The sequence below is a fragment of the Xenopus laevis genome, chromosome 9_10S, assembly GCF_017654675.1.
Source record: "Xenopus laevis strain J_2021 chromosome 9_10S, Xenopus_laevis_v10.1, whole genome shotgun sequence".
Taxonomy (NCBI): Eukaryota; Metazoa; Chordata; class Amphibia; order Anura; family Pipidae; genus Xenopus; species Xenopus laevis.
Genome location: NC_054388.1, coordinates 22114323 through 22135397, shown reverse-complemented (window position 1 = coordinate 22135397; position 21075 = coordinate 22114323). Strand labels below are relative to the sequence as shown.

At 38.3% G+C, this 21075-nt stretch overlaps 1 protein-coding gene across 1 annotated transcript; it reads left to right on the top strand.

The window, feature by feature from the left end:
- Positions 1–754: 754 nt before the first annotated feature.
- On the top strand, positions 755–20652 carry gpr142.S (G protein-coupled receptor 142 S homeolog). Its single transcript, XM_018237705.2, has 2 exons — positions 755–893; positions 19272–20652. Exons 1-2 carry the CDS (start codon positions 755–757, stop codon positions 20111–20113), a joined length of 981 nt encoding a protein of 326 aa, XP_018093194.1. The 3' UTR covers positions 20114–20652.
- The last annotated feature ends 423 nt before the right edge of the window (positions 20653–21075 follow it).

Below are 21075 nucleotides of genomic sequence, written 5' to 3'. Positions count from 1 at the left end.
GTCTCTACTGTGCTGTACCTATGTTTAAAGGAACAGTAAAATCAAAAAAATAAAGTGTGTCAAAGTAATTAAAATAATGTACTGTTGCTCAGCACTGTTCTGTGTTTGCTTGACAAACACAACTATAGTCTGTATAAAAAAGCTGCTGGGTAGCCATGGGGGCTGCCATTCAAGTCCAAAAAAAGAAGAAAAGGCACAGGATGCACAGCATATAACAGATAAAATACTTTTATATTCTATATGGCTCATCTGTTATCTGCTATGTGACCTGTGCCTTTTCTCTGCGCTTGAATAGCTGCTCCCATGGTTACACAGCAGCTTGATTATATAAACTATAGTAAAGTTTCTGAAGCAAACACATAACTTTTGCCAGTGCAGCAAAACAGTAAATTATATTGTAATTACTTTGATACACTTTAATTTTTGGTGTTACTGTTCTTTTAAATGTCTTTACCGATGCTGCATAAGTATTAAATAGTTTTGACCATACTGCATCTGTGTTTAAATATCTTGGCAATATGGACCAGGTGTTTAAATGTCTCTACCAATACTTGTATTTAGTTGCTTCTACAATACTGACTCTTTGTTATTATTGTTTAAATATCTGTCTATTTACCATACTGTACTTGTGTTGTTTCTGCCATACTGTAGTTATGCCCAAATATCAGGTTTAGTTTAAAATTTCCCCATCAAAATAATTTATTTTTAGCAGTCTCTTTATTGTTTCTCAGAGCTATACTGATACCATATGAGGATGATCTTGCTACAAAACAACAGCAAATCTCTGCAACCTTGGGTAATGGACGAGGGAAACCTTCCCGATCCCTCCCCTTGCGTGCTGGGTATTATACCAGTTATATACTACAGTATTCTGCTGTGTCTTGGCTTGCCAGGTTAGTCCTCTAAAATTACGCATTATCACTTGTTTCAATTCTTATTCTGCTTATATGGGTTATGTAATGTGCATGTAACAAAAGCTCATGTAGGACACCATGTGTACCCTGTTGTTTTAACTTTGCTTTCTAATGATAGTTCCCATGTTCTCTGTGCCCTTCCCAGATACAGATCTATATATCACCTGTTTGTGAAGTTTTAAAGTATACAATACATGTATATTCCCACTTGCTCCATCTCTTTAAGAGCAAGGAGTTTTCTTTTTGAAAAAGCAATCCATTTCCCCAATAAAAGTGTGACAATGACATCACTTTATAAAAACCTTATTTCACCCCTATAAGTTCTGTGACACACTGAAATAGGGAAGAAGTCCTATAAAGCAGGACTGTACAAATGGATACAGTAGTAGAAATGCTAATGAATTCACATATTGATGGTTGAACACTGAACTTGCCCATCACCCTCCATAGTGGATTTAGTGGGTTAGTGAGTCCCTGTATTAGCTTTACCAGCTGTTTTAGTACCACCCTTTAATGAAACTAAAACATATTTGTCATTAGCCCTTAACTGTATCTTTAATAAATTGCTACGGCAACGTGCAGTCCGTTGCTATGGGTTGATTACATGTGCGTTAGTCACTACTTATCATATTAGGCCTAATTGTTTTATTAGGTGATTGTAAAACATTTCAGGGGCCCATCAGCAAAGGTCATATAAATGAACTCTATTATGTGCTATTTCATGCAGAAGGCATGAAACAATTACAGACATTTTTATTTGTATTACCAGAAAGAATGAGCCTCTAGTAAAAGGTTTTTTTTTAAGGAAAAAGAGACTTCAGTTGGATTTTTATTTATTCCCAGTATTTCTCACTATCCCACCCATGTGTCTGGATTATGAAAGGAGAACTAAAGATTAACTAATTTACTGTATTTATATTGTGTTATTTGTATGTAACGGAGAGAGCAAAACTTGGATCAGTAGGAGAAGACATGGACCATTTGTAGACCAAGATGACAGAGCATTTCTCTACTCAAAATCTATTGGAAATCTATTGGAAAAACGAAACCATTTGCTGGAGGTCTCAGCTCTTAAATTAAAAATGGACAATCTGGAAGACCTCAATCTTAGGCTTTTATAGGCCTATGATTATGTATAGAAGCATACGAAATGTGTCCGTTGGTTTTAAATATGTAAAATAAAGTTTACCTTTTATCTTCAGCTGCAGTGTTCTTCTGGACTATCCCCATGTCTGACATGCTTTTCATTTGCAAACTTATGGGATAAGGACTTTTCCCTCAAGTTTTAACAATAGAAGTTCTACTGCTCTGGGCACTGCTCTAAGTAGCATATATATATCAAACAACCTTAGCCAAATACTTTTTTTTATCACAGGGACCGAACACATATGGCAGACTGGTAGTTAAAACACTTGATTTACATGATACCTGCCTTACTATTAGGATCTACAATTTGTTGTAACATGCTTATGATTATGTTTAAGTTTTTGCTCCTTTTGGTTTGAAAAAAATTCTCTTTTCTCTTTTTTAGTCTTTTTTAAGTCTCAAATATTCATTATAGAGAAATTTTCATTTTCTCTGTTTTTTTTATTTTTTTATAACTCTTTATTTGTGACATTTGTAGTATACATCCACAAATAAGTAAAGCATAAAGCACACAAAGAAAAATTTAATAAAAAAAAAAAAAGTTACAGAAATAATATTAAAAAAGAAAAAGGAATGTCATCTGTACAAAGCCCGATCACATTGATATCAATGACACAAGTCTGAACACAGTCATATCAAGGACATAATTATGTCTGTTCAGAAAGAAACTTCTCCCAAAGTGACCACATGGATGTATTAAAATCAAGTTTATCTTCTATGAGAGCTGATAAATAATGCATAGACTGGATAAATGTAAGTCTATTAACAACAAGTGATATGGGGTCCGTTTACTAAAGTGCGTTAAAAATATTCGCACAATATATAGACAGAATTTTCGCAAAATATGTTATCACCAGTTTACTAACCTGCGGTAAATATAAATTTGCGAATTTTCTTGCGCAAGAATAATTGTTCGCCAGTTATCGCATTCGCTGAAAATAACGCTACGTACATATTAACGCATGGTTTACTAAACAGCGAAATGTGCTAAAGAAAAAATTAACGCCAGAATATTCGCAAACTTTTACCGCCACCTATGTAGTGGCGTAAAAGTATTTTTTTCGCCAGAAAATTCTCAAGGGGCAGGAAATATCCCATAATACTGTTTTTTTTTACCCATCATTCTTTGCTGACAGGAGAGAGATCTGTATCTATTGCTGACAGGATGTTTTGGCTTTTGCTTCTATCTGTTGCAACAGCAGCAGTTTCAGCTCAGAGTCGTATTATTGGCAGCGGCCATCACAGTCCAAGGATTCGTCAGCCTCTACACTTTTTTGGTTTCATTGTGATTGGCTACATTAAACTGTGCATTTCTATGAAGCAAAGAGATTGACTGGTATGATTTCTTGTTCATATGATTCTATTGGCAGAAGGGTTTATATGATGCAGATATGTTTGATTGGTGTTACTCTGGTGATGTTCTGTTGGATGGTATAATCATCAGTCAATAAAGTTTTGAGTTTTGAAGATGCATTTCTGGCCATAAATGTCACAGTAAAAATTGCCATAATAACTGCCATAAAACAAGACTATTTTATAGCATAAATATTTGCAAAAACGTAATTTTTCGCCAGAAAATTCGCAACTCGCTAAAATTACCGCTAACGTAAGCTGGTTCCTTAACGTAGTTACCGCAAGTTATCGCAATGACTTCTGAGCGCATCGCTGTTTAGTAAACTTAGTCGCTGCGAATATTCTGGCGTAAAAATATTCTCAGCGATAACATGCGGAAACTTAAAGTCAGATTTACCGCACTTTAGTAAACGGACCCCATAGAGAGGGAAGGGGCCATCTAGTAGAGGGCTATAACCCAGCGTGTAGCAGCTAGTATCTGATAAACCAAATTACGCAAATGTGGAGCTAATTTAGGATAGGGCAGTGATAAAAGTGCTGTTTCCATAGATGGTTCAATGGTTACCCCTATTATCTTGGAAGCCATATGATATACCTCAGTCCATAACTTTGACATAATGTGGCAACGCCATCATGCATGGAGATAATCTCCATCAGTCGTACATCCCCTAAAACATGTTGGAGGAAAGGTTGCATTAATAGCGTGCTTACGTTTAGGTGTAAACTACCAATAAAATAACACTTTGTAAGCAGTTTCTTTAACTCCCATGTTAGGGGAAAGTTTTATAATAGAGTTCCATATTTTAGACCAAGTCTCCAACGAAATAGAGGATCCTAAATCAGTTTCCCAGGCTGTCATGTACTTATGTGAAACTGGAGAAGGAGCCTCTATAAGCTGGGAGTAGAGTATTGAAATTACACTCTTGGTTCTGAGTGGATTCCTACAGCAATATTCATACATTGAACCTTCCAATTTAGCTCGAAATGGAGCCTGGGAATCATGAGTGGGAGAGTTGATTGTAACTAAACTGTTCCGTATCTGGAAGAGTATATAGATCACATAACTGGAGGAAGGATTTAAGGCCTTGTAAAGATAACAGGTTGTATAAAGTACAAAGTCCACTAGCAGTCCATCTATGTAAGGATGTATGAGAAAGTCCAAGAGGAAAGTCTGGGTTCCCCACTAATGATTGCATATAACTACTACGAGGGATAAATGTTGGCTTCAGAGTTTTCCATAACTGTAAGGGAAATTTGATTATGGGGTTTGCAATTATATGTTTTTGAATCCTCTCTGTGTCAGCCCATAATAGAGAGGCTACTCTCAATGGGTGAATACTAGCAGTCGACCCACTTTGAGTGACCTGATGGTAAATGTAATTGCAGCAAATTGAGCTAGTCGTGCTGCTTTGTAGTAATGTATCGAATGAGGAACTTTTAACCCTCCCTGGTTGTAGGACCTATATAGTACATTTTTATTTATTCTATATGATTTATTATTCCAAATAAAGTTCCAAACCTTTCTCTGCAATTGGGTAAGGTCTGTGGTATTAACTGGTATAGGTAAAGCTTGAAAAGAATCATCTGACTTGCAGCAATGCGTCCTAGCCATGAGATAGAATATTTGGACCAATTCTCTACCAACCTATGCAAAATATTTATAAGTGGGAGAAAATTCGCCTTGTATTAGGTGTGAAAGGAATTAATGATTTTGACCCCAAGGTACTCCACCGAATGTTTTCTCCAGTGAAAAGGGAAGTTTAGTTCCAGGAGTTTTAAATGTTGTTTGGGAATATTAAGGGAAAGTTCTTCAGGTTTAGAGATACTCACTTGAAGGCCAGAAAGCTTATGAAACTTATCTAAAGTATTAAATAGATTAGGGAGACTAGTCAGAGGCTTTGTAATAGTGAGGCTAATGTCGTCAGCATACATACTCAATTTGTAAGCTTGGTTAGACTTGACATAGCCTGAGATATTGTTACCTTCTCGAGTTAAAATGGCCAAGGGTTCAATAGCTAAGGAAAAGAAAAGTGGGGACAAAGGGTAGCCTTGGCGAGCAATAGGAATAGCCAGCAGAGAGAATCAAATGTCTTATGTATGTCCAATAAGAGTGTTAGCAATGGAGTTTTCGTAATGTTAGCAACTTCAATTATATTGATAAGCCTATGAATGGCATCTGTGGTTTGTCTACCTGGTATAAAACCAGTTTAGTCAGGGTGAATCAACTGAGGGAGGTAAGTATAAAGGCGAGCCGCTAAAATTTTAGAGAAAATCCGGATATCTTCATTAAGAACTGAAATGGGATGGTAGTTTTGGACATCGGAAAGATCTTTATGAGGCTTAGGAAGGAGAGAGAGATTAGGGAATAACATTTCTTGGGGCAAAGAATGGCCTAGTAGCATTTCATTAAAAAGTGTCAATAGTTGAGGTATTAAATGGTCCTGAAATTTTTCATAATACGAAGGAGGAAAACCATCTGGGCCTGGGCTGGAACTGTTCCTTAATTGTCGAATAGCAGTTTCAATTTCTTCTATGGTAATAGGAGCATTAAGGGCCGTATTGTCATCTAAGGATAATTTAGGAAATTTAACTTGTGAGAGCAACACTTCTTTGTCCAAGCGAGGGTGCTGAGGGCTAAAGGAGTAAAGCTTTGCATAAAACTCCTGGAACTGAGCAATTATGTCAGTCGGGGAATTTAAAACTGTCCCATCCGCTTTCTTAATTGACAGTATGGAATGGAAACCTTGGGCCTTTCGTAATTTTCTAGCTAAGTGTTTATCTTTTAAACGAAAAAAGGTATGTTGTGTACGTCTAAGAGATTTATCAGCTTTTTGGAGTGGTAATGTTCTGGCGATCTTGCATTAAAGATTCTAAGGATTGTGGATTGGGATTAAGTTTGTGAGTTTGATCTGGATTTGTCACCTCACGTTCTAAACTCAATATTTGGTTACGAAAGACTTTATTTTTATGTGCCACAATACTAATAAGCACTCCACAAATGGTAGATTTATGAGCAGCCCAAAGCATGCTAATTGACAGCGACTCATCCAAATTGTCTATCCAATAATTTTCAAAAGCATCTGTAATTTTACTACATAATGCGCCATCTGACAATATAGACTCCTTCAAACGCCACAAATGTTTACCTTGGAGACGATCAGGAATATGCAATGAAACAAAGACTGAAGTGTGGTCTGACCAGGCTATAGGAACAATTTTAGCCTCAGTGACATTGGATATAGCTGATTGAGAAACATATACATAAGCAATTCGAGAGTGAGAATTATGTGGTGCAGAGTAAAAGGTAAAGTCTCTTGTTCTAGGGTGTAAACAGCGCCACACATTAATTAATGCAAGGTACTTTATTATATTATTTAAGATAGTAAAGTGCAGATGTAGAAGTTGAAATAATTGGGCCTTGTCTATCTTGACTAGGATGCATTATTAAATTAAAATCTCCTAAAAGTATTAATGTCCCTCGTGCATTTTTTGATAGAAGAGAAAAAATCTTTGAAAAAAACATATGTAAACCAACGAGGGGCGCATAAATAGTAATTGTGATCAGCTTTCCCAAATAAAGTACCTTGCAATAACAAATATCTACTTTCAGGATCAGAAATAACCACTTCAGCGACAAATACAACATGGGGACGGAATGCCACTGCCACCCTTTTTTTTCTCTCATAGGTGGTCGCAAAGATAGGGTGAAGGGCCTCTTGTAGCCCAGTGTGTCTCCTGTAAGGCAACTATATCCGCCTGAGATTTTAAATAGAATGAGGCAGCCACCTTACGTTTAGTAGGAGAATTTAGTAAGTAAATATAGTAATTTCGGTCCCCATGTTGTATATATTGTTATCCATAATAATGTAAAATAAGTGCAATAGAGTACCATCCACTGTAGCATAATAAAGTTATACATGGGATATAGCATGCATTGAATATGCCTAATATAAAAATAGAACATAATCAGGACAAACTGAATAATTGGTATCCGACAGCAGTTCTCTGGACTACCAATCATATGATTATGATATATAACCGTTGAGTAAACTGTACAGTAGGAGAAAAAATCAAAATATGCAAAAAAAAAAAAAACAAATATAAAAAGGAAAATGCAAAAAAAATTAAAACTGTAATATAATAGAACTTAAGAAATAGTAACCAAAAGATCCGTTTTCGGTAGCCTGGGAAAACAAACCCAGGAGGGTCAGAACATATCAAGAAGGTAAACATATTAATTATCAAAATGACCCAGAGAGGGGTAGGAGAGTGCCAAAAGCTAGAACACATAGCCAAAAGCATACCGCCTCAACACTTTAGAAAAAGAGGTATAAACTGTAGAAACAAGAAATAGCTGGCATATATTGGCCAAGTTTCACAGAGAGAAAGGCGTTTCTAATGAAGGTATGTTCAGGTGACTCTAGGGATCCTGGTACGGGCTTCACGTAGAACAGGTACATTCTGCTTTTGCTTGCCGGTCTTCTTTTCCCAAATGGGTCGTAGCGGTGAAGTTTCATTTTTGGGTTGCGAAATCGGTGGCGGCGGCTGTTCTTAAAGGCCCAATCTGGACAGCAAATTCGAACCATCAAATGGATCTGTGATCGAGTGTTAAACTCCATTTTTCAGTACCGATAAACGGAATGGGAAGCCCCAACTGTACTTAAGGTCTGCCTGTTGGAGAGCCAGAGTAACTGGTCGTAATTCCCTTCTTTTCTGTAAAGTAGTAGGGGCCAGGTCCGGATAGATCGATATTGATTCACCATCAATTCATGGTCTCTGGCTGATTTAAGTAGGTCTTCCTTGGTTTCAAAATAGTGCAAACGTGCGACTATGTCGCAAGAAGGCTCACCTGGCCTGGGCTTGTTACGAAGGGCTCTATGAGTAGTAAGTCTGGGCTGTATTCCGGTAGGAGCTTGGAAAAAAGCAGTTCTAGGAGTTGCTGCATATCTGTGCAGGTTCCCAGCACATTTCGGATATGAATATTATTACGTCTGGATCTGTTCTCAAGATCTTCCGTGTGCGCGGATAAAGCTGTGACTTCACGCTGCAAAGAGTCTAGCCGACTTTGCAAATTAGTATGTGCCAATAATAAGTCGTCATGTTTAGTTTCCAACAAATCTGTGTGGGTCCTAAGGGACGTAATTTCTTTCATGAGATCTGAAACTGCCAACCTTAATTCTCATTGAAATGAGGCCGTGATTTTAGTTAAGAGAATGTCCAGACCAGTATATAGATCATCTTTTGGTGAGACTTTGCATATTCGGAAGTCTGGGTCAGTACTCACAGCGGTACCGGACAATGCGGCTCCATCTTGGGTCTTGTTGGACTCCAGAGGATTCTTCATAAAGAAGTTACCGACCTCTTTTTGAGCCAACCGTTGCTTGGTATTAGCCATTTCTGTTATCTGCGATGCCAGCTTAGGGTGGGCTGATTGTATATAAGAGTTAATTTATAATAATGGACCCTAAATCAATAAAGTTCCTGTTGCGGGAGCCTCTAGTTCACGCATCTGCTCAGCACGTCAAGCTCTGTCCCCCATTTTCTGTATTTTTGAAGAAGCACAAGCTGCAGTGGCCTTTCCTGCTGAAATCCTGCAGTCCACAGAGGCTCCTGATTCAGTTAAGAGTTACAGACCAATATCACTACTGAACACAGATGTTAAGCTTTATACATACTATACATACTATAATTATCTATACATACTATAATTAATGGCTACCAAATTACAAGTGGTTCTGCTCCCCCAGGTGGATTGTATAAAACAATGTCAGGCACTAGATGCCACTACACACATGATTCAAAATGCTTAAAACATGAGTGTTCTAGTATTTCTACTCTCCTTGGATGCTGAAAAAGCATTTGACAGGGTTTAGGGATTGATTAACCTGGGAACCCAGTTCAGCAAATTGGTTTTGAGCTGCATACGTTAAACCTACAGTGCGAGTCAGTGTCTCTGATTTACTATCCTATAACTTTACCCTGACTAAAGGCACCAAACAGAACTGTCCACTTTCCCATAGAACATAAGTAGGCATATATGCAGATGATTCTGACCACAAACCTGCAAAGGAATGTACCTTGGCTATTTAGGTCTCACAAAATTTTGTTTCAATTTATATCTAGTATAGGTCAATCTAAAAACTGGACTTGCTGAGTAATCAATGAAGACCTTTCACTACTCATCCGAGCAGCTTCTTCAGTTCAACTGACTGGTGTGGGAAATTCTCGGCATATAAACTCTTCCACTAATCCATTTACAATGGCACATTATAACTCTTCAAAGAGGTGACATCTGAAGAAACTCACAGAGGTGTTGATTCTGTGTAGTTGTGATAGGATTATCCAATGTGTCATGCAACTCCTAGATACAGGTGTTACTTGTGAGAGTTGCATGAATGGATGTGTGAAGTGTTCTGAATCCACCGGGGTACAGATGTTAGAACAGCATTGTATGTAGCAGACAGGTGGTGTCGAAGGCCCCCACCTCTGTTCAGAGATGGTCTCTCCACCTTGACATGAATCGCCTCTTTCACGCCTCGTTCAAACCAGCGGTCTTCTTTATCCAAGATTTGGACCTTGCTGTCTTCAAAGGAGTGTCCCTTGTCTTTTAAGTGTAGAAAGACAGCTGAGTTTTGCCCTGTAGAGTTCTCCCTCCTGTGCTGAGCCATTCGCTTGGAGAGCAGTTGTTTTGTCTCCCCAATGTATAGATCTGTGCATTCCTCGCTACACTGGACTCCGTATACCACATTGCTTTGTTTTTCTTTTGGTGTTGGATCCTTTGGGTGTACCAGTTTTTGTCTCAGTGTGTTGCTAGGTTTTGTCTGCTACATACAATGCTGTTCTAACATCTGTACCCCGGCGGATTCAGAACACTTCACACATCCATTCATGCAACTCTCACAAGTAACACCTGTATCTAGGAGTTGCATGACACATTGGATAATCCTATCACAATTACACAGAATCAACACCTCTGTGAGTTTCTTCAGATGTCACCTCTTTGAAGAGTTACAATGTGCCATTGTAAATGGATTAGTGGAAGAGTTTATATGCCGAGAATTTCCCATACCAGTCAGTTGAACTGAAGAAGCTGCTCGGATGAGTAGTGAAACGTCTTCATTGATTACTCAGCAAGTCCAGTTGTTTTTAGATTGACCTATACTAGATATACTATGACCTGGATGAATGAAAATCTTCATAGTCATGTTTCAATTTATACTATAAACTTAATTTAGACAAGACTCGTACCCTCCCTATAGACCTTAGGCTAGTGTCACATGGGGGGTCAAAATCAGCTAGCTGAAATACAGTATGCTGTCTGATTCAGAAGTATTGAATTGGAAGTAATAATTAAAAATGGTACCAGTAGGGCTGTAACAGATACAGAAAAGGCAAATGTGCTAAGCCAGTTCTTTCCTTCAGTGTATACAATAGAGGAGTCAGAGTTCCCAGACTTGCCTCATAGCTGCACTGTTGGCTCAGCTCAATCTACTAAGGCTATGATTCATAAAGCTTTAATAAAATTTAATGTTAACAAGGCTCCAGAGACAGATGAAATATACCCCCGGGTTCTAAGAGAGCTTAGTTCAGTTTTAGACTTTTACATTACCTGTCTAACTCCCTATGATAGCCTATGAGGGGGCTGCCATATTTGTGCAGCAGGAGTCTGTTAGCATTAGAAACTTTTACTGACAGGCTGAGATGGGATAGTCAGGTTGGCAAAACAGTCAGGTTTAGGAACTTCAACTAACAATTACTTACAAAAACAAACCTCTCAGCAAAAAACGATCAACATAACCTATAGGTAAATTTTAATGTACATTCATATTTTAAAAAGTTTTTAAGTGTCAGTATCACTTTAACTTGTTTATTAATGATTTAGGGGAGGGTATGATAAGTAATGTATCAGTGTTTGCAGATGACACAAAATTATGCAGACCAATTAATCCCATCAAGGATGTGTCATCATTGCAGCAGGATCTTGACAAACTGGCAGCTAAGTGGCAATCTGGGCAGCTAAGTGAAAGATGAGATTCAATGGGATGTAAAAATATCCAAACTACTTATACCCTTAATGGGACTGCACTAGGCAAATCCATAATGGGAAAGGACCTTGGAGTCTTTGTAGATTGTAAACTTGGCTGTAGCAAGCAATGCCAGTCAGCAGCTTCAAGGTCAAATACATAGTCACATAATAAGTTAGGTTGGAAAAAGACGTCCATCAAGTTCAAGCTTTTAACCTGCCTGCTAGTTGATCCAGAGGAAGGCAAAAAAACACAATCTGACGCCTCTCCAATTAGTCCAGACTAGTCCCTGGATCAACTTGTACTATGAGCTATCTACCAGAACTCTGTATTCCCTCACTTGCTAAAATGCCTTCCAACCCCTTTTTAAAGCTATCTATTGTATCAGCCTATACGACTGATTCAGGGAGAGAATTCCACATCTTCACAGCTCTCACTGTAAAAAATCCCTTTCGAATATTTAGCCGGAACCTTTTTTCTTCTAATCTGAATTGGTGAACTTGTGTCAGCCGGAAAGACCTACTAGTAAATAAAGCATTAGAGAGATTATTATATGATCCCCTTATATAATTATACATAGAAATCATACCACCCCTTAAGCGCCTCTGCACCAGCGGGAACATCCCCTTTTTTGCAAGTCTTTCCTCATAGCTAAGATTTTCCATATCTTTTACTAGCTTAGTTGCCTTTCTCTGGACACTCTCTAATTCAGTAATGTCCTGTTTGAGCACTGGAGACTAGTGATGTGCGACTCGAAAATTCCGCGACCCGTACCCCGACCCTAAGCCTCCCTCCCAATGCCCCTATATTTATAGACCCCTGCAAGTCTATAAATTCTGGTGCCGGAAGCCGGAAGTGTTAGGTCATCCGAAGATTTTGTGTAGGAGTCAGCCCGAAAATATGATAACTATGTATAAATATGTAAGGGGAGCATATAATAATCTCTCTAATGCTTTATTTACCAGTAGGTCTTTCCAGCTGAAACAAGGTCACCCATTCCGATTAGAAGAAAGGAGGTTCTGGCTAAATATTCGGAAGGGGTTTTTTTTTACAGTGAGAGCTGTGAAGATGTGGAATTCTCTGTCAGAATCAGTCATACAGGCTGATACATTAGATAGCTTTAAGAAGGGGTTGGATGTCTTTTTTGTAAGGGAGGGAATACAAGGTTGTGGAAGATAGCTCATAGTGCAAATTGATCCATGTAAAGTCCTGCAATGGGTTGGGTACCTGCGGGTTACACGCAAAAAAAGCAGGTACCCTGCAGAATTAGGGTAGGATTTTCAGCTGCGTGTATAGATGCGGGTCTGCGGGTCTCATCTAAATGTCTAATGTTATGTTATATCTATATTTTACAAATTTTTACAAAACTTGTTTCTGTCCCTGCCCACTTTTGATGATGTCACTTCTGGTTTGCAGCAACTTCACTTCCTGTCTGATGGTGGTCAGCGGGTTGCGGGTCTGGTTGCGGGTTTAGTATGTAATAAAATGGCCAATTCTAGGCAACTTTTCAATTGGTCTTCATTGTTCATTGTTTATAGTTTTTTAATTATTTGCATTTGTTAACTCTTTCCAGATTTCAAATGGAGGTCATTGATCCCATCTAAAAACAAATGCTCTGTAAAGATATTGTTATTGCTATAAAAGTATACAAAGGGAGGACAAGTCACATAATAAACATATACCGTAAAAAGAGATTATATAAGAAAACAGAGCTTAAGTGCTATGCAGTAGCGATCCTAGAGGGGGGCGGGTCCTGGTGCGTGACGTGCAGCCGGGCCCCGCCCCCTCTGTACGGCCGCATTTGTTAGTGGCGCATGGACTGCCGGGGGGCCCTGGCCCGCTCGCGGCCCCTGATCCCCTGGTAGTTCTGCCACTGGTGCTATGAGATAAGAGACACAGTAGGAAGGAGATCCCTAGGAGAACTCACAATCTAAGTGTGTGGCTAACATACAGGCATAAAAGGGAGGGGAAAAGTGTACAAGGTAAAGGCATTGTCCCTTAGGTGCCAGGAAAAGACTAATTTTCTAGTTCTCCAAAAGGTAGACTCATTCTTGAAGAAACTGAGAGAGTGCTCCTTATTGAGGAATTCAGGGATGGAATTCCAGAGGTAAGGAGCAGCAAGATGGTTTAAGACAAGAGGTGGCAGTGGATGTTGATGGTGTGAAAAGAAGATTGCTCTGAGAGCAGCAGAGGAGACAGCCAGTACTATATATAATGGGACAAGTGAAGAAATGTAGTGAGGAGCAGAAGAGTGAAGGGCTTTGAACATTAACAGAAGTATTTTATATGCTATCTTTTACTTAAATAGGTAGCCATTCTAAAGGTTTAACTTGGTGCTGATCATATTTTGTTCCTTGTTTTTATATCTACTATAGAATTAAACCAGACATGCAGTAAACAAGAGATAAACACGTGTAGTTTTTTTTTTCAGACCAGGGCAAGGTGGCCAAGTTAACTTGGAAAGCCCTACAAGTACTGTAAGATTCACTTGTTGCTCACTTTCTGTATTTTCCGGTATTACATTGTACTATCTTGTGCAACCTGTGCCCATGCAAACTCTTGTGCCAAATGAGCCCATAAATCACTCTCAGGCTCTGTTGCCTAATAGGGTGTAAAGCAAGTGTTTAACTTGATCTTAGCAATGGTCATGTTTCAAGTGTTAGTAATCCTTGCATACTTAGTGGACATACAGTATATTTCTAACATAGTGCTGCTTTATATAGCTGATAAAGCTATATGTGTATTAAATTTTTTTGGGTCTCTGTGCCATTATACATATTTTCTACAACTGTTGTAGTTCTTACATTTACAACACTGGCATTTTCCTTATCAATGCAATGAAACAGCAACAGATGTAAAGTGAGAAAAATATGGCTGGTTTGTGTGCAACTTTGGTTGCTAAGAAGACAACAACAAATCCACTTATGAATTAGCACAGAACAGGCCTAAGGCAGAGCCGTTATTGGTTCCTTATAAATTATAGGTAGGCAGAAGAGGTGCCTGTTATTGGCCAATCCAAGCATAATTCAATTACACAGACTCCGTTCACAGGTGAGCATTATGTACTTATAGCACTAGGCACAGTAACACAGCTCCCAGAAGGTATCATCATTATTAATTTAGGTTCTAAACAGAGAATGTCCTATAATAGTGTTAACATTAAATTATGAATTTAGTTGCGTATTTCAAAGACACAAGGCCTTAAAGGGTTGTTCACAATACTTTTTTCACTAGTTGGTTTCAGATTGTTCACCAGAAATAACGTTTTTTTCTAATTACTTTTTATTTTCTATGTGTGACTGTTTTTCTAATATTGAAGCGTAACATTACATTTTTCACCTTCTAAAGCAGCTCTGGGGGGTCACCAACTTTTTAACTGTTCTAAATTGATATATTTAGTTGATACATTTGTTATCTTTGTCCCTGCTGAGCAGAATTCCTGAGTTTCATTAAAAGCAGCGGTTAGAATGGATAGAATAATTGCTAATATTCCACATATACTGCTGAGAAATGTATCAACTAATTTTATAAACTAATCATATCAACTAATCAAATTGTAACAGTTCAGAATCTGCTCCTGGATCACTGAACTGCCAGACAAACTCTGGAGATTGGAACATTAAACTTTAGTTTTGTAAAAACAGTAAAAAATAAAAGATGGAAAGCAATTGAAAAAAGTCTTTGTTTATGATGAACAATCTGAAATCAAATGAACTGACAAAAGTGTTTGGAAGGTGAACAACCAATGTGTGCTGATGTTAGAGTCCCTAGTTTTTCATACTCACCAGCTGCACAAATGAAGAATGAACATTTCAATATTTTCTTTTTTGGGGGAGCAGAGAATAGAATGCATAACCTGCTTTTAGGATCTATACCCTGGATCTTCTGGTGTCTTAAACCTACCCCCTTGATACTATATATCAGAAAAATAGTGGAAAATGAAGTAACAAAAATGACATATAACAATAAAGTTGTATCCTCATAGAGCAATCGTTTTTTTGGCTGTGGGTTTCAGTGACTCTCATTTGAAGAAAAGAGACAAAATAAGACAAATCCAGGGTTCAGACTGGACAGTAGGGGCGCCGGGAAAAAACCCATTGGGCCACGGCTCTCGTGGGCCCTGCCGGCCCAGACCCGCTCCCTGCTCTTGCTGCCCAGATATCTGTCTCCGGGCCTGAATGCTTGAAAACATGGTATGTGCATAAAAGCGCATGCATGCACTCGCACTGGCGGGGGTTGGTCATGCTGAAGGTGCTGCGGCTCAGGTCAGGGGCCTTCAGACAGCAGCCCCGGTGGGCACTGGGTCCCTCAATCTGATCCTGGACAAATCTATTTTCAGTTTGAGTTAGTACGATGTAGACTGTAGAGAGTGATATTCCGAGGCAATCTGCCACTGGTTTTCATTTTATATTAATTGTGTTTTTTTTATAAGTCCCCAATTTGCAAATTAGTTGCTAGGTTTACCAGATTACACTAAAAACCATATATTTATTTGAATAAGAAACTTAAATGTGAATAGGAAAGGTCCTAAATAGAAAGATAAGTAATACAAATTAGCAATAACATTACATTTATAGGCTTACAGAGCATTAGTTTTAAGATGGGGGTCAATCACCCTTATGTGAAAGTTTGAAAGAGTGAGAAGAATGCAAATAATTCAAAAACTATAAAAAAGAAATAATGAAGACCAACTGAAAAGTTGCTTAGAATTTGCCATTCTATAAGATACTACAAGTTAACCTAAAGGCGAACCACTCCTTTAAGCATCTGTGGAGTTTAACATGTGAAAGCTTATTTATTAAAGGTCAGATTTTTGTAGTTTTAGAAGTTTTTGAAACATTTTTCGGATACTTCCTAGTGGGAAAACCTTTAAAAGTCCGATTTGATTTGAAGCAGCGCAAAAACTCAGCTCCCACTGACTTCTATAGCTCCTTGACAACTTTTACTTGGCAAGGTTTGGCAGTAAAGGTTTTCGTGGTTTTCTCACTTAATACATTTTGAATTTTTAGAGGTTTTTAGACATATAAGAAAACCAAAAATTTTTCAAAATTTGTGGAAAAAATGGCAATTTGGTTGTAAATGGGCCCCATAGTGTCCCCTTGTACTTTAGTGAGGGTCAATATACGTAGGAGGGCCTGTACCTGCTGCATGACATGCAGGACTTCATTATGCCCACAGCATTTCTCTTGGAACCCTGTACCTAATAGCCCATAGTGTTGAGTACATCTATGCCCAGATTCAAGTATTGTGTAACTGGTTAAGGAGCTCCAATTAGTACTCTTTAGTGCTCTAGCACTAAATCCAGAAGATTTAGTACAGGGGTGCCCAAACTTTTTGCAACGAGGGCCAGATTTGGTGAGGTGAAAATGTGTGGGGGCCGACCATTCAGCCCAACATTCTTTGAACCATTAACATTAAATTAAAGGAATTGAGTCCAATAATAGTATAGTTTGAAAACAATTTATTTGGCGCATACATTTGTGTGTTCTTTGACTGTCTGGTTCAGTCCATATGGACTTGCTGTTCATATTCTTGGCTCTGTGTATCTGTTCCAGAGCCAAAATCCCTGCAACAGCCTCTTACCTAGATCTTCCACATCAGTATGGCATTTCATGTGCTCTTAGGCACAAATTGCTGATTACCAGGGACCTGTGGGCACCATCCCTGCAGCAAGGGTTATATGGGAGTGTGTCTGCTTTATGGATGTACCAGTTCTTATTAGTTCTGTTATGTTGATGCAGACTGTGTGTCCAACACAAGGCAAAGGCTTTTGTGTATCATCCAACCAGATACATTATGGCAATTAGTTTCTTAACATGAAAAGGAAGATTCAGGACCTACTTTTTCACACACACATATATATTGACAGGCTAATTGGGATGTTTAGAAAGATGGTTAAGAAATAGTCCTGGCAAACAGGAACAGAATTGACAATTAATTTGGATACTGACCTAACATAAGAGACTTTGTGGGAAGTGATATACAAATACTAAAACCTACTCTTTCCTCCAAAGAAAGGGACTCAGACTTGGATTTGGTTGGTGCAACAACTCAAAGGAAGCCATACCCCCCCCCCACACAGACACAAACACACAACCAATGATTTTCAGTGGAGCAAAGTACAAAACAGCGTTATTCCAATTTTGAACCTTGCTATACAGTTAATTTAATAAATGAGGCCAAATGTTTATGTAATGAAAGATTTCACAACTGCTAGAAAATTCACAAGACTAAAATGTAGTTTTACTTAGATATAACTTATTGTCAATGCTTTTTTTAAAAAAATGGATTGGAATAGAAATCGTTGAGTCACTCTGCATGGTAATCATAAAGGGATATTAACCCTACTAAACCATTTTCTTATAAAATCATTTATTTTTACACACACTTTTAAGGGTAACTTTCTACAATAGAAACATTATATTTGTGTCAGTCATACAGTTTCCATCACCCTTGCAACCCCTAGGGATAGCCCAGAAAAGGGCTAGATGCATAGCTGGAAAATAATAAAATTAAAGGAGAACTAAAGCTTAACTAATAAAGCAGGGCAGAAATGCTGTAGGCATGCCAGCTGAAGGCAACCAAAGACTTTTAGCAGTGAAGATGTGTACCTTCAAATATACCCCAGTAGCTCCCCATCTTCTTTTTTGCTGATTTACTGTACATGCTTTGTGCTGCTGTCAGTTACTGATCTTACGGACAGATGCACAATACACTGAATAGCATATACATGTCATAATACAAGATTGATAAGTAAATAACTCAAATTATTAGTAAATGACAGAAACCAGCACAATTAGCACCAGAATGTAATAATAAGTCCTGTAGCATCAGCTTATATGATGGACAAACCTCATTTTCTGCTTAATGATTTGTAACAACCCCTAAGCTTAAAGGGATACCATCAGTGGAAAATATGTTTTTTCAAAATGCATCAGTTAATAGTTCTCTGCCAGCAGAATTCTGAACTACAATCCATTTTAAAAAGAGCAAACAGAGTTTTTGTATTTCATTTTGAAATTTGGTATGGGGCTAGACATGATGTCTATTTCCAGGTGCCTTAAACCATGTGACTAAAAAAATACAGTCACCTTTTACTGCTGAACTGCAAGTTGGAGTGATGTAATTCCCTCCCTTCCCTCTCCAGCAGACTATCAGCAGCAACAGAACAAGGGGCAGCTAACTAGATAGCAGCTACCTAACCACTCTGTTGAAGGATTTCTTTGCATTACTAAAAGTACTCCCTAGCACCCTGCTTTTTTTTCTGCTTGGGTGCTATTCTTATGTCTAAGCTAGGTGGGAGCACTAGGGAGCAGAACTTGAATTGTATTGAAGTATGAAAAGGGGAGAAACAATAGCTTTCTCAAAGCAGTTCCATCCTGAAGTGCTGACTCTTTCTGAAAGCTCAGAATCAGGTATAGTGCACTGAGATTGCTCCCTCCACACTGATATTACAGCTGAAATAATAAATTAGTTGGTTTAAGAATAACATTGTTAACAGTAGAGTGAATGATTTGCAATATAAACAGTGTAATTTAGAAATGAAAAGTAAACTACAAAAATCATGACAGAATACCTTTAACTTCTCAACAGCTGCTTAAAGCATACTGAATATGTGTCACAACTTTGAAGGCCAGGATCAATATTACTATAGGTGCTGGACCTTTAGACTGGTTCAATAAGTTAATTTTATAAATGATGGCATTTTCTAGCTGTACTAATTTTAAGGGTTTAGTTCTCCTTTAAGTAAAAAAATACATGCACTGAAATAAGCATTTAAGGATACAGGATATCAGTGTACCATTGGTAATATCATAATGTTTTCTTCCTACAGTGAACATTCTGACTGCTGTGGCACTCTCAAGGCTTGCATCCAGAACAAAGAAGTCCTCCTACTGTTACCTGTTAGCTCTTACCATCTCAGACATCTTGACCCAGATCTTCATCATCTTTGTGGGCTTTATCCTACAGACAGCAATACTCCATCGCAGGGTGCCCAGTACTTTAATTCACGTGGTCAGTGTCCTTGAGTTCTCCTCCAACCATGCATCTATTTGGGTTACAGTAATCCTGACTATGGACCGTTATGTGGCATTATGTTATCCCCTACAATATCGCTCTTTCTCTTACCCAGAGCGAACCCGTAGAGTCATTATCTTTGTCTTCCTCTCATCTTTTGTGACCGGAATACCCTTCTACTGGTGGAGTGATGTTTGGAGGGATCCACGTACCCCTGGATTGCTAGACCTTACACTCAAGTGGGTTCATTGCTTTATAATATACTTCATCCCCTGCACCATATTTTTGATTACCAACTCTGTCATCATCTACAGGCTGAGGAAAAGAACAGGGTCCAAGAAGTGTCAGCTTCGTAATGGCAAGACTACAGCAATTCTTCTGGGCATTACCACTGTTTTTGCTGTTCTTTGGGCTCCTAGAACTATTGTCATCATTATTCACATGTATGTTTCATCTGTAAACAAAGACTGGAAAGTTCACCTAGCTATGGATATAGGCAACATGTTAGCCCTTCTCAACACAACTGTAAATTTCTTTCTTTACTGTTTTGTCAACCGAAGATTTCGGGACACAGTGAGAGAGATATTAGGGATTTTCAGATGGTGCCACACAAGAGAGGAACAAAACATACACGTTGAAATTGTTCTGACCACCTAAAACCTGTGGGAATCCCAGTGGTAACAGCAGTATAGTGGAGTATAGTGGCTATTTGCCACAGCTATAGAGCCCACAGTTAAATTGAAGTGTAGGAGAGAACATTATGGAATTGATTGGCTTTTGACTGAAGATGTGTACTTAAAAGCATGGCGCCTTTCTGTATTTCCTTTTAAAAATCTGCTCATCCTGCTAGGGGTCATTTAGAGCATTGCAAGGGCAAATAACTCTTTTGCTGCTTTCAGTTAAGTAAAATTACACTCTCTGTAATGCTTTTAAAATGGTGGAGTAAATGGTGAAATTTGGTGAAATGTAAAGATGAATGGAAGAAAATGGTAGACAAATATAATTATGGGTGCTGATAGAGAAAATGATTAAATATTTGCACTGATGTCATTTCCATATGTAACAGCATTGCTAGTTGTACTTTTAGAGACACAAAACCAACAGTGTTGTATTTTATTGAAGGCCTTTTTTGTTTTGCTTGTGGGAATTGCTACACTGTTGGCATAATAATTAATAAGAATGCAAGTTTCTTGTTTCTTGATATGAATCTGTCCTTTTATTTGCTATATTTTATAGTTATAAATCAGTTACAACATTTACAAAACTTGTTCATTAATGACTTAGGGTAGGATATTGTAAGTAATGTATCAGTGTTTGCAAATGAGACAAAACTATGTAGCCCAATTAATTCCATCCAGGATGCGGCATCCTTGAAGGACAACTTGGCGATCTGGGCAGCTAAGTGGCAGATGAGATTCAATGTTGATAAATGTAAAGTCATGCACCTGGGGTGTAAAAATATGCAAGCCACTTATACCCTTAATGGGACTGCGCTAGGTAAATCCATAATGGAAAAGGGCCTTGGAGTCCTTGTAGATAAAAATTTGGCTATAGCGAGCAATGCTACATACATAAAGGGCAAATAAGGTCTTGAGCTGTATTAAGAGGGGCATAGATTC

Bases quoted from the DNA above. Each gene is read 5' to 3' on its own strand.
- gpr142.S (XM_018237705.2), top strand. From the start codon at position 755: ATGATCTTGCTACAAAACAACAGCAAATCTCTGCAACCTTGGGTAATG. The intron at 894-19,271 runs GTTAGTCCTCTA...TTCTTCCTACAG, and splicing joins GCTGTGTCTTGGCTTGCCAG to TGAACATTCTGACTGCTGTG.